The sequence below is a fragment of the Struthio camelus genome, chromosome 5 (genome assembly GCF_040807025.1).
Source record: "Struthio camelus isolate bStrCam1 chromosome 5, bStrCam1.hap1, whole genome shotgun sequence".
NCBI lineage: Eukaryota > Metazoa > Chordata > Aves > Struthioniformes > Struthionidae > Struthio > Struthio camelus.
Genome location: NC_090946.1, coordinates 4,035,514 through 4,049,298, shown reverse-complemented (window position 1 = coordinate 4,049,298; position 13,785 = coordinate 4,035,514). Strand labels below are relative to the sequence as shown.

At 63.4% G+C, this 13,785-nt stretch overlaps 1 protein-coding gene across 5 annotated transcripts in view; it reads left to right on the top strand.

Annotated features, from left to right (window-relative positions):
• SYT7 (synaptotagmin 7) overlaps positions 1-13,785 on the top strand; it is a 41,946-nt gene that overhangs the window by 6,750 nt on the left and 21,411 nt on the right. For all 5 annotated transcript variants that reach the window (XR_011141224.1, XR_011141225.1, XM_068944253.1 and 2 more), the window contains exons 2-5: positions 8,200-8,303; positions 10,094-10,173; positions 12,203-12,334; positions 12,958-13,173. Coding sequence is in view for 3 of the 5 variants with exons in the window: in XM_068944253.1 (XP_068800354.1) it covers positions 8,200-8,303; positions 10,094-10,173; positions 12,203-12,334; positions 12,958-13,173 (532 nt within the window). In the remaining 2 variants the exon portion in view is untranslated. The remainder of the gene's footprint in view (positions 1-8,199; positions 8,304-10,093; positions 10,174-12,202; positions 12,335-12,957; positions 13,174-13,785) is intronic.

Sequence of the window (13,785 nt, the reverse complement as noted above, 5' to 3'; positions counted from 1 at the left end):
TGGCATTTAAGGATGCAGGCTTGCTGGGAGGGCCAGGGAGGGGGGATGCTGCGGGGCAGTGCTGCCCGGTGCGGGGCTCGGTGGGCTGCAGGGGGCTGTGAGCATCCTCTCCCCATTACGGGGTCGATTTTGGGGCTGGCTGCTGAGAGCAGCAGCAGGTTGTCGAGAGGCTCTGGCTCGGCTCTGCCCGGCGGGTCGCGGTCTGGCAGGAGGTCAGGAGCGAGGACCTGAGGTCCTACATCTCCTCCTGGCGTCCCACCCCAGGTGGGTGCCGGGGGCTGGAGCCGCCACTGCTGGCTGCGTGGCTCGTCCCTGCTAGGTCCCCAGCACAGTGGGGACCGTCGCTGAGTGGGAATTTGAGAGCCCTGAGACAAAGCGACCCGGGGCAGCGCGGACAGCCAGCCAGCACTGTACGGGGGAGGCAGAGACGGACAGATTGACAGCTCCGGGGGATGGACAGATGGCTGGATGGATAAACAGATGTGTATGAGGGATGGATGGATGGATGGATGGAGAGATTGATGGATGTATTTGAGAGGGGGATGCATGGATAGACAGACAGATGCACAGATGGAGAGCAGGCGCCTGTTCCCTTCCCTCTCGCCCCGTGCACACCTGATGTGTTTGGATGCAGTGCACCTCAGGCTTTCTCTGGAGAGGGTCAACTGTTTCGTGTAATGATGTTGGCCAGGCACCCGCCAGGGTGACAGCAGCGTCACAGGGCTGCCTGGCACCATCCCCATCTCCTCCCAGGCAGGCCCCTGCTGGCTGGCCATGGCCGCCCGGCAGGGCAAGGTCGCTGCCCAGCTGCAAGCCTCGCTCCCCTGGCCGGGCCTGCAGCCAGCTCTGCCCCACGGCGCGTCAGGCCAGCTCCTCACAGCCAGCCAAATGCGCCACGGGTCGTTTCTGGAGGCAGTCGAATACCCTGCACGGGCCCGTCAGGTTTAGTGCTGAGAAAATGGCAGTGGGAAGTCAGGGAATGGGGAGATTGCATGCAGCGGCAGGATCTGAACCCAGGACTGGCCTCCCCGGCGAGGCGCGTGGCCGTGCTCTGCCTGGTGTGCCAGCTGGTGCAGGGCTGCTCCATCGGCGCCCCCGGCTCGGGGGCCACGCCGCTCCCCGCCGTGGTGTCTGGCTGTGTCCCAGCACCCGCGGCCAGGCGCCTTGTCCTCCTGCCTTTGGAGTTTCCTGTGCCGGCCCTCTCCCCGCCGCCCCTGGTTTCTCCTGCCTGCCCCCGGCTGGGGTTTGGGAGCCCTGCTCCGGGTCCTGCCGCGGCTCCCACCCGCACTGCGCTCGGCATCCCGCTCAGGAGCGAAAGCCGCACGTTCGCAGCTTTTCAGCTGCAACCTAAAAATAAGAGGTTGGGGAAATATCTAGCAAACGAGTGGGAGGAGGCGAAGAGGAGGACTTAACGGCCCGGCGCCAGGCAAACAGCATCTGGGAAGCCCCAGCATGGCAGCGCGGCCGCCGCGCTCCCCGCCGCGCGGTGCCTGCCGCCGGCGGCCTGCCCCGCGGTGCCGCAGGCGCGGCGAGCCCCGGGCAGCTCTTTCGGCTCTCTCCGGCCCCCGGCCCTGGGGAAGAGGGCTCCCCTCCGCCGGCGCGCCCGTCAGCGCCCGGCTCGGCAGCTCCGCGAGCGGTGTGGGCTGGCACGCTCCCCGCCGGCGCCGCAGCGGAAGGCGAGCTGGCACGCGGAGAAGTTTCCCTGCGTGGATCTGTAGCATCCTGGCTCGGGAGCAGCTTTGATCGCTGCTTCCAGGGAGCGCAGCAGGCGGGCTGGGTGTTTTCGGCGCAGGGTTGGGGGGAAGGCTCTGCGTGGCTTTGATCGCTCCCTGGGAGCGTTCGTGCCGGTGGGTCTGGCTGCTGGCGGCGCCGAGGCCGGGGCAGAAGGTGACGCCGGAGGGGAGCGTGTTCGCCTGGAGCCGGGGGGGCTCGGCCGCGGGCGCGCGAGCAGGGTGGGAGGGTGCGCTCGGAGGGGACGGGGCTGGAAGAGCGAGCAGCGGAGGGGCGGCCGCCCTGAGCGGACCCCTGTGCCCACCGCTGGCACCGCAGCCAGGGCCGGTCCCCCACGGCGCCTCCCCACGCTGCCGCTTGCTCCCGTGCAGCGGGATGAGTGCCTGTTGCATGCTGAAGGGTTTTCATCGGTGGGGGTTTCGCTCCATTCCCGGTGTCCTTTGCAGTGCCGGAGAGCCAAGGAGCTGCTCCTTGTAAAGCCTTTATAGACGCATGGAAACTGCCCGATACGTGGCTGCAGCCCTGGAGTATATCGGTTACAGGCTGCTTGGGTCTGAGCCGCTCGAGGACGGTTGCAGCCTCCTGGGATCCCTCCCAGCTGGGTCTAGGTTGGGCTTTTTCATGCCCTGGACCCAAAAGTAGGGCTCTAGGGACCAAGCTGAGGAGGCTTGTACAGCTGTGACTGGGAAATTTCCGCAGCGGCTCCCTGGGGGCTGTGGGGATTTGTGGTTGCCCTGTTTGCCTAGCTGAGGGGCTTGGACTGTTGCGGCCAGTCCCGGGGTCTTTGGGGGGAAGGGGGAGCTTTCCCTTGCACCCAAGTCCCGGACAGAGCCGGGGAGGGCAGGGTGTCCCTCCGGCATGGGGCAGCTGCGTGCCCAGTCCATTCACATCACTGCTCAGCCCTGGCGCTGTCCAGAGGCAGCTTGCACGGGATCACTGGCTTATGCAGTGCTCAGAAAATAGTAATCCGTGTTGGATTCCTTGGAACATCGCGGCTGCGCTTGGGTCGGGTTTGGAGAGTTTCCCTCGCTGCCGCCGTGCCTGCAAACTTGCTCTTGGAGGCAGAGGCACCCTGGCCTGCAGCCGCCAGGGATCAGTGCGAGGCGTCGCGAACCACCAATGCCGACGGAGAGGGGGTGGTGTCCCTGTCTGCCTCCCGGCCCCTTGGAGGGCCCCTCTCCCCCATCCTTGGGACCCTCTCCCCCAGCGCAGGGACCCTCTTCCTGCATCGCAGGGACCTTCTTCCCCATTGCAGGGACCCTCTCCTCCCATCACAGGGACCCTCTCTCCCGGTGCAGCCAGCTGGCTGCTGCTCATGCGGTGCCGAGCAAATCCCACATGACGAGCCGCAGCGCTAACGAGGCAGGTAATCCCATCATCAATAAGTGGCAGTAAAAATGGAGTTGTATCCCATCGATTCGCATCGAATCCTGATGCAAGAGCTGCGAGGAAGCACCATGCTGCCCTGCTCCCCACCACCACCTCCTTCCCCCTCCCTCGCCCCCGGGGCCCTGGCGATGCCCTGCCGTGCTTGGCACGGGGACGCTGCCAGGCAGGGGATGCCCAAGCTCCGGCACACGGGTTCGTGTCACCCAGCTTCGGTCACGTCACACAGCCGCCGCTAAGCCTGCTGGCAGCACGTGCGGGTCCTTGCGGGCTCCCAGCCGCTGTCTCGCCTGCACCGCATGCCTGGCTCTGTTTGCACCAGCAGATAAAAGAGATTTATGGAGAGCGCTGGGGAAGGAAAGGGGCAGCGAGGAGAGTAAACAAGCGCCGGTATTTATCATGCAATCTCGTCTCCGCGGGCCTCGTGCACACTGCCTCCTGCCAGCAGCAATTGCCAGCCGAGAGGCGAGCGCTGGCTTGCGCGGGAACTGCTGGGTACCGCTGTCTGCAGAGCCATGCTCCTGCAGGGTACAGGGCTGCCCCATCCCTCGGACCCGCCAGCCGCACTTCGTTAAGGCGAGGAGATAATTCGGTGCTGGAGCAAGGCTGCTCGTTGCCTGGGGCTGCTCAGGGCTGGGGCCAACGGAGGCGCTCAGCCCCATGCCAGAGAGCCTCAGCTCCGCTTTATAATTAACAGATGCTAATTGCCCGGAAAACAAGTCATTTAAACTGGAGCTGAAAGCAGCCGGTGGACTTTGCAGCCCAGCAGCCGGTGTTTCTCCATCAGCACTGGGGACATGGCAAGCAGGGCCAGCGCGGGCTGTGGGATGGGGTGTCCCCAGTGCAGGGCAGAAGGCTGATGCGAGCGGGGAGGGCTGAGGTGCGCACGTGCACGCCAGGGTCGGTGTGCATGCATGTACACGGGCATGCACGTGTGTGCACGTGTGTGCATGTGCCTGCTGCCGTGGACACATGTCGTAGAGCAGTTCGTCCCACTGCGCCAGGCGTTGCTCCTTGGAGAGGGCTAGTGAAGGCGGGAAGCGGCCACAAATTGGTTCAGAGAAGCGGTGCATGGTCCTGGCTGGCCCAGAGCCCTCTGGCCGGCCCCCAGGGCCTGGCTCTGTCCCAGACGCTGCAAACCACCCCGACCCCATGTGGGTGTGTGTGCGCGCACGCGCATCCGTTCATCCCACCACCCCGGCAGCTTGGCTTCTCTGCGTCAAACGCAGGATGCCCGTCAGGCTGGACACGCGTCAGCCGGTGTTGGAGACACCGAGGACATGGAGACTTGAATGTCTTCACAATGCTGCAGGAGGAGGCAAGGTTGTTTCCCATGCATGCCAGGCTGGGAAAAGCTGCTGTGGCAGCGGCCTGGTTTGCGCTGGGGATTGCCACCCCCCCACTCCCCCCCAGCGCAGCATGGCCAGGAGCAGGCATCGAGTATGGGCACAACTCTGTCTCGCCAGTTGGAGGAGCGTGCTCAGCACCGCCACATCCCTGGTGGGGCCATGGCATGCACTGGCATCCCTCTTGTCCCCCTTTGGCCCCTGCTCTGGCTCCGCCATCTGGCTAGCAGCTCGGGGGATGATGACTCCAGGGACACCCCGGTCCTCCCCGCGCCCGGAGGAGCGCTGCCATGCCCCCTGCATAGGCAGGGCTCGGGGGGGCTCTGCTCTGAGCACGCCACCAAAACGAACCGAGGGCTGTTTTCCTTTGCACTCCGCGTCGCCGAGCAGCGGCAGTCCTGGGGGGTCTGCACGGAGCAGGCTGCGTCCCTGGCGAGGGTGCCCCTCGCCGTGAGGGCTGGCGGTGCAGCCCCAGGCGCAAGAGCCCTGAGCGGGATTTCTCCCTCCTAAGCAGGGATCATCCTTCACTTGAGTCGCGCTACTCCAGTGCCTCTCTGCAGGCAGCGCACATTGCTCCTCTCTTTTTCTCGCTCTCCTTTTATTTAGCTTTTACCAGATTATGCTTAAGATGAGCTTGACCCTGAAAGGACTGAGGCGCCTCTGGAAAGTCCGGCTGAAGCCCAGCGGCGGTTGCAGCAGCCTCCGGCGCGGGGTCACGCTCACTGTATTCGTTAGCGTGCCGCTTCTGGAGTGGCTGAGCTGGCACTTTCCAGGCAGTTCCTGGAGCGAGCTGATGCCTCTCCAAGGCCGTTGCCTGTCCTGCCGGGCTGTCTCCTGCCTGGCCACCTTCTGCCCTGACCCTCCCCACAAAGCCCACCAGCACGGCTGCATCGCATCCGCGTCTCTCCCCCCTGCTGCTTATCTGCCTTTCTTTTTATAAACGTTTGAAATTAAGGGCTGGTCCCAAATTCCCTCCTAGGCAACAGTTGCTAAGTGAGCTTTATACACAGGCTCCTCGTGACGGTGCCGTCGAGCACCCCCAACGCACACCCCGCCAATCCGTTTCTGGGTTTGGGAAGAGGGAAGCACAGGCGAGCGTTTGCCCATGCGGCGCTGAGGCTGCCACTGGCGCTGGCCGGGGTCGGGGCCGGCGTCCCGGGGGGTTGGCTGGGAGCACCCAGCCCCGCTCCCTCGCGTCCCACGGCAGGCGGCGTGGCCCTGGTGCGCCCCTTTTTAAACTCCTTTTTATCGTCCGTTGTCGTCTTTGCTGCTTTTTTGGTTTTTCCCCTTTTTTTTCTGCCTCCTTTCAATTACGGGCAGTGCGCTTCCTGCGCCTGATTTATGCCCGTTCACAAAAGGGGCTGTTTCTCTGCCTGCCGAGTAGCTGGCGACGTGGAGATGAGTTACGGGGCCGGCTCGTGGCAGGGCTGGCGGCGAGAGAGCAGCTGTGGGGCCGCGGGACCAATATCCGCCCGGGCAGCTGCAGAGGAAGCAGGAGGGGTTATCTGATGCCGTGCGCCGGACGCGCCAATTAAAAGCAGGCTGCGGAGTCAGCCTCCTTGAAACAGGGACCTGCTGGGGGACATTAAAAGACGGACCATGAAAGAGGAGCACAAAAGCGATGTCGAGCACCAGCCTTTTGTGGTGGGCACGCGGAGCAGACACAGACCAGCCCCAGTGCCGGCGCTTGGGAAGACACGTGCTGCCACCCGTGCGGGGGTCTGTGGGCCGTTCCCCTCTTGCCCTGCCCCAAACTGGGGAGAAACCCTCTAGGCTCCCGCTGGTGCATCTCCAAGGTGTCCCAAGCTGGCAGCAGGATGCTCCATCCTGATCCACAGCCTCCTTGGAGGGGTGTCCAGGCATCCCACACTGGGCTTTGCACCCATGCGGCACGGTGGAGGGGTCCAGCACCCAGATTTTGGCTCAGAGGGGCAAAGGAAGGTATTTTGCCAGCCTCACCCTGGGGTCAGAGCCTAGCAGGGGCTGCTGGAGGCCTTGGGGTCCCCCAGGAGCTGCATCCTAAGTGCCACTGCAGCTCAGTGGGGAAGCGGCTCTGCAGAGAAGACCTGGGGGTCCTGGTGGACAACAAGTAAAGCATGAGCCAGCAATGTGATGTCAATGGCATCCTGGGCTGCATTAGGCAGAGCATTGCCAGCAGGTGGAGGGCGGTGCTCCTCCCCTTCTCCTCAGCCCTGGTGAGGCCACATCTGGAGTGCTGTGTCCAGTTCTGGGCTCCCCAATACAAGAGAGACATGGCACTACTGGAGTGAGTCCAGCGAAGGGCTGCTAAGATGATGAAGGGACTGGAGCACCTCTCCTCTGAGGAAAGGCTGCGAGAGCTGGGTTGGGTCTGTTCAGCCTGGAGAGGAGGAGACTGAGAGGCGATCTGATCAAAGTGTCTGAAGGGAGGGTGTCAAGAGGATAGGGCCAGACTCTTCTCAATGACACAACGAGAGGCAACGGGCACCAACTGAACCACAGGAAGCTCCACCTGAACATGAGGAGAAACTTCTTTCCTGAGAGGGTGACTGAGCACTGGAGCAGGTTGCCCGGAGAGGTTGTGGCATCTCCGTCCTTGGAGATGTTCAAACGCCGTCTGGACACAGTCCTGGGCAAGGTGCTCTAGGACCCAGCTTGCTTGGGTGCTGGGCTGGGGCATCAGCTCCTGGAGACACAAGAAGAGGGCATGTGTGGCCAGTCCCTGCTAAACTACCCCCAGGCCGCCCCAACGCACCCGTCGCCCCAGTCCCTGTGGCAGAGATGGGCACCACCAGCTGGAGGACCCCTCCGTGCCCTGGCTCCGGCCGCCCGGGCTGCTCTGACTCACTCGAGCATCTGCGCTGCCGGCAAATTTCATTACAATAACAAGGTCTGCGGGTGAATTAATTATTAACGATTATTGTTTAATATTTATACTGCAATACAGCCGTGGGCGGGCTCGCTCCAGCCTTGCTGCTCGCCGCCGGGGGTCGCGGCACGAGGGACGGCCCGGCAAGCCGAGCTGCGTCCCGGCATGTGACGCAGACCGCAGGGGCCCTGTGGAGAGCGGGGTGCCGACGGCAACCAGTTTTTGGGTTGCTCATGGAGCTGAGGAGTCGGGAGCAGTTTAGGTGGAAGAAGCCTGCCTTTGGCGCCGTGGGTTTTCCGGCCCCACAACCTTTCCCAGCACCCGCATGGGGTGATGCCAGAGCTGCTCCGAGCAGCGGAGGGCCCTCTTGCTCCAGGGCCATGAACGGGGATGCAGGGCCGGCATGCACTTTTGGGAGGAGCTGGAGGAGCTGGAGAGGATCTCGCTACCCCCTCTCGCCCTGCCAAGCTCCCACACTGCCATTCGGGGTGAATTTGCATGGTTTTGGCTAAACCGAAGAGAGGGCTGCTAAGGCAGGGATGGCTGTGGTGGGAGCGGGCTGCTGGACACAGGTCGAAAGGGCCCGGATTGGACTGGGCCAGCGTAGCGTCCCTCATGCGATGCATCAGCCGCCAGGCCTCCGCAAAGCCCCACGGCCTTGGGGCACCCCTGCGGCAGCAGAGCCAGCGGCACTGCCGGCACAGAGCGTGGGGACGCGGGGCACCGTGGGCGCAGCAGGGCAGCCTGTGTTCGCTGGCTGCTGGGTTGGGCTCTGTGCCAGGTGCTGTGTGCTCGGTGCTGGGTGCTGTGGGGTCAGGGCTGGGTGCTGCGTGCAGGGTGCCGTGGGGTCCCGCGCTCAGCCGTGGCTCCGCTCTGCTCTTCCTGCAGGCGCTCCCTCCCGCGACGTCATCCTCGTCTCCGCCATCATCACCATCAGCCTTAGCGTCACCATCGTCCTCTGTGGGATCTGCCAGTGGTGCCAGCGCAAACTGGTGAGTGTCCCCATGGGACGGGATGTGACAGGATGGAAGGGTCCCCTGTGGGGAGCGGGGGAACATCCCGCTGCGCCCCCTGCCCTGGGGCATTGCATCCATCTGCACCTGCTGCACCAGCTTCTCAGTACTGGTTCATTAAAGGGTGTTAATTAAGCAGCAGAGGCAAGTGCAGCCCTGCAATGCCCTGCAGCAGGGTGAGCGGGTGCCGAGGGTCCACACCGGGGCAGGACGGTGCATGTGGCCGGGCAGCTGGGCTCGCAGCAGGCAGAGGCAACCACCGCGCACCGTTTGTGGCACTGCCGGCTGCGGCTTTTAGTCTGCTTTTCAGGAGATGTGATAATTAAGTGTTTGCGTGAAACTGTTTGTGTGGCATGAAGGGAAGTTTCCAAAGACATATATGTCTATATTTGCGGCGAGCGGCGATGACGTGGCCCCCTGTCTGGCTACACAGCCCCTGGGCAGCCCCCATCCTGCTGCCTCCCCAGAGCATCCCAAGTGCCGGCAGCTCCCGGAGCCGCCTCGAAAGGCTTAGCTGCGATCCGGACGGCGGATCAGCATGCCGGAGGGGTAAGCACCAGGGAGGAGCAGGGCCATTTGTGCTGAAGGATGAAGTAAAAATCAGCTGTGAACACATTCAGGCTGGGAACTGGGAGACGCTTCCCGACTGAGCAGCTTCCCAGGATCTGCGGCCTGAGCCGCCAGGCTGGACACGGTCACCGCTTCCCCGGGTGATGCTCTGCTCTGCCAGGCGCCAGTGGAGCTCTTTGACAAAGCAAGGTCCTCCCTGCGGGTCAGGTGTCCCCACGCCTGCCTCCCGTGTCAGCCCGTGGCCACCCTGGGACATGCGCGTGCCAGTGATGCAGGGCATCCCTTGGCACAGCGCTGATGATGAGACAGCTCCTCGGAGAGGTTGAAGAGACTACGGGGAAGGAGAAAGGGAGGGAAAAAACTCTCTTCTGAGCAGTTTGTGCTGTAGCTGGGAAGGCCAGTTTGGGTGCTAGCCTGTGCCACCAGCTCCATGCCAGCCCTGCTTCCCTCCTACCTTAGCCTCCCTGCACCTGTGCAGAGCAGCCTCTTCTCCTAATTGTTTGCTAATTGGCATTAATTGCCTGCCCTGGAATGGAGCAGCACGTTGAACCTGCCATCGGAAATCACAACAAAGTGCCCTGATTACAAGTCCCAGTTAGGAGCAAGCACTGGCTTCATTATCGTGCAGCAATTCTCCCCTTTCAGTAGGGAAGGTGAACTCAATTAATTCAGGTACAATGAATCCTAAAATTACCTGCTCCTCCCCTGTCGTGGTGGTGATGGGGTAGCACAGGAGGCAGCTGTGTGTGGAGGCAGGTGCTCTTCCCCTGCCCTTGAAGCCACGTGGGGCACGTGCCCTACATCTGCCCTCCAACCTGTAGAGGAGCCCAGCCTGAAGGCCAGGCAAAGGGATGGTGCTTTCCCAGTGCTCTTGCCCCTTCCCGAGGACCCAGGGAAGAAGCGTCGAGAATTTTCCTGTCCTGCCCAGTGGGATGCAGCCTGGCCACCAGACAGCAGCTGCAGTGAGTGACAAACTGGCGGCTGCAAGGGCGAGGGCAAAATCTAGGTCAGCTCCAAACTTTCCTGCTGATCGAGGGCATGAGGCGTAGCCGCAGCCCACGGTGAGCAATGTCTCTGGGAAGCCAGCGTTGTTGCCACCCAGGTGTCCCCCCTGCTGGCCGTGGGGCTGGGTGCCCTCAGAGGGCTCGGAGGAGCCGAGCACAGCTCCAGCCATGACTGTGCATTTCCTCTCCCTGCAGGGTAAGCGTTACAAGACGTCCCTGGAGACGGTGGGGACCCCAGACTCCAGTCGAGGCCGCAGCGAAAAGAAAACCATCAAGTAGGTGCCAGGCTGGAGGGGAGAGGGACGGGGGGCTGTGGCTGCCTGCCCCACTGCTGCCTCAGGCCTCTTGCGCATGCCTTGTGCCTGCTGCAAGCACCTACGGGTGTCCTGCCTGCACAGGGACATGTGCTAACATACGTGGGTCTCTGATGGGGGCACCCTGTTCCCCCAGGTAGCCGGAAGGTCCCTCCTTGTGGACAGATGCAACTGTCCCCTTTGCTCAGGGCTCCCGAAGGCCTGGGAGCACTAATGTGCCCCTTGCTGCAGTTAGTCCTTCCCACTGGCATCTTCCCCCTTGCCGTCCCCTTTGCCAGGGTGGAAGTGTCCCCAGGTCCCCTCTGCCCCAGCAGCAGATGTGCTCTGGGGGGGCTGCTGCTTGGTCTGGCACCAAGACAGGGCGTCACCACTCTCTCCTGTGTCTTCCCAGTGCCTCTCCCCAGCTCGTGCGTGCTGAGCTCCCGAGGCTGCCGGGACAGAGCTGCAGGGGTGCCTCTGAGCAGGGCCTGTCTCATCCCAAGGATGAGCCAAGAGCTGGCACCACTCCCCGAGGCACGTGGGGATGGGAAGGGGGGCAGGCGACGATGCAAAGCCATGGTACTGTGGGGCTGGGCTGGGAGCGTGTATGTGGGGGTGATGTACGGAAAGCGGGGGGGTTCTGTGGGGCGAAGGAGGGCTCCAGCCCTTCCTCCCGTGCACCCTGTTGTGTGACATGCCCCTTCTACACCAAGCCACATGCTGGCCGGTGTGCCGAGTGCTGGCACCGGGGGAGCAGGGACGTGCCCACCCAAGGCACAAGCCAAGGGTGCCTGTAGCTCCAGGCACTGCAAGAGGCTCTGCACGGTGCTCCATAATGCTGGAGCTGTAGGAGGGCCTGAGTGAGGGGTGCAAGGGCCAAGTGTACACACACAGCCTGCCAGCAGCCGTTGGGAGTCCCCGAGCCGCTTGCTGCAGACACGTTTGGCTTCAAAGCCTGTGGTTTGTCGGCTCTCGGGGCGCCAGGTTGGCCACAGGGCTGCTGAAGTCAGGAGGCAACATGGATGGAGATCAGCTCCTGCTTGATCTCTCCGCGCTGTCAAGGGACCTGTTTAGAGCGGGAAGGGACTCGGCCAGAGGGCACCTCTGCCCTGGGGCAGGAGGGCTCACGCCTGCGTCGGAGCAGGCACCGGCAGGGCAGTGACCCATTTGGACACCAGAGTGGCAAGACGGGGGCTGCACATCTTGGGGCAACAGGAGCAGCACATCTGGAGCAGCCTCCTGCAAGCGTCGGAGCCCGCCGGGAGGAGCGGGGAGGAAGCAGGCCTGCCTCTGGATGCTGGATCCCGCAGGAAACAGCCCTGTGCCCGGAGGGATTAATTCGGCTGCTTGGGAAGGGCTCCCGGGGCTAGACCGTGCTGTCCGGATGAAGCTTCCTCCTGCATCGCCTTGGGTCTCAAATTGTTGCTCGACTGCCTGGTGGTAGATGCTGACCCCAGGAATCCTGCTGGAGGCGGCTCTCAGAGAGGTGACCCAAGCGTGCCTGACCCAACGCGCTCCCAAAGGCACCCTGGAGATCCCAGTGACACCAGTGCCAGCCAGCCTGGAGGGCTGGGTCCTGCCGGGCTGTTTGCATCCCATTGCAGCGTCGGCGAGGGAGGCGGATAGCCCTGGGAGGGGGCCGGGCGGGGAGGGGGGCTCGCTGCCATCTCTAACCTGTGCTCCATCCTTCTCTCCTTCCCAGCTGGCAGAGGCGCCTGCTCCTGTCTCCCCGCCGCCCTCCCCGCTCTGTTCCCCTCCGTGTGTGCGTGGTTGTGTGTGTGTACGTGTCCGAGGGCTGTGCACACGCGTGTGAGCGTGCCTGGGGCGGCCGGGCACCGCCACTTCTCTTTGCAGGAGGACTCGGCTCTGGGCCGGCGGCGCCCCGGCGGTCTCTCTGGACGGGGGAGGAGGGCTGCTGGGCGCTTGCTCCTTCCTCCCCTCGCAGGCATTCAGATTCTCTCTCTTGTTATTTCCCTTTTCTTTCCTCCTTGGTCTCCGGCCGCCGCCGTAGCGATCTAGACAGAGACTTTTGGAATAACAATGACAACACAGTGCAGCAGAAATGGAGCTCCTACCCTCCCAAGGAGTTTATTCTAAACATTTCACCCTACGCCCCGTACGGTGATCCACGGCTTTCCCTCAAGTGAGTCTCTCTTTGCCTGCTCCGGTCGCGCCTAGTGAGTCACGCGAGCAGCCCCCGCCGGGGCTGCCCCGCTCCCGGCCGTCCCCGCGCCCACCCCATGGGTGCCGAGCAACCCCATGGAGACGAGCAACCCCTCCAGGGTGCCGCCGGCGCGGTGGCCCCGCCGCCGGCCGGGGTTGCGCGTTGGGGCCCCCCCGCGCCGCCACCGTCGACTCACTAACACGGCTTTTCTCTCCCCGGCGCCTCTCCTGAGCAGCTCTCTCCACCGTTTGCCCAGGCTGGGATGAGCGAGGACCTTTTATTTACGTCCCCTCCTCCCCATACCTTGATTTTGGGGGTTTTTTGGTTGTTTTTTGGTTTGTTTTTTTTTTTCTTTTCTTTCGGTTTTGCCACCATCACGACCTCCCCACCAGGCCGAGGTGCCGCCCCGTCAAGGCCCTCTCCTTTTGCAGTGCTGACGTCTCTTTCTCTCTCTCTTTCTCTCTCTGTCTGTCTCTTGTCCGTCCGTCCGTCTGTCCGTCCGCCTCCTCCTTTGGCTCTTCCCCCCCCGCCTCGCCCCGCCATGGCTCCTCGCCACCCCCTCCGTGTCTGCCTGGGGGGTCCGGCCCGGCGGCCCGGCCCAGTGGCTCTCTGTTGTCAGGGGCCAAGCTGACGGCGTCGGCCGCGGCGGGGCTGGCAGGCGAGCGGGACGGCCGCCCCGGCGAGAAGCAGCGCCTCGGCGAGGACGGCATGAAGAGCAGCGTCTCTGCCCACAGCGAGCCCAGCATGGGGAAGGCAGGCAGAGGCCGCTGGCACACGGTGCAGAGCCACTTGGCCGCGGGGAAGCTCAGCCTCTCCAAGTGAGTGAGCACGCGTGGCCCCCGGCACGGCCCCCGCCGTGGCCACCGCGGCCCAGGAGGACTCACAGGGCTGGGGTGATGGTGACAACCGGGCCCCAGGGAGAAGAGTGGCCCGCTGGGGCTCAGCACCTCCGTGGCATCCCACAGGCTCCTCTGGTGCCTCGCTGGCTGCTCCCCCGACCCAATTCCCTGGGGGAACTTTGGGGGAAAGCCTGAGGTTTGTGAGATTTAGGGAACATGTGGAGCTTTTGTGGTTTCTGCAGGACTCATAGCTCAAGCAGGTTGGGTAAAGACCATGGACGAGATCCTCAGCTTGGGGGAATCGATGTTGTTCCGCTGAGTTAGGCGGAGTTAATTTATCCGCTGGGGCTGTGGGCTCTGTCCTGCGTTTCTGATCTCCACTCAGGTTCCCCGCGTTGAGGTGCGGTGGACTCGGTAGTTAATTGAAACACTGTGTTGCCCTATAATTCCCTGAATAGCAAGTGCGCTTCGGCATCTTATCTAGGGATCCAGCGAAGCAGTCCCTTGGAAAGGGCAGTGAGCTGTCGCACGCTGCTGCAGCGAAGCCCCGTTGTAAAAGCTTTTTCTACAGAAATGTCAAGGCAAGATCTG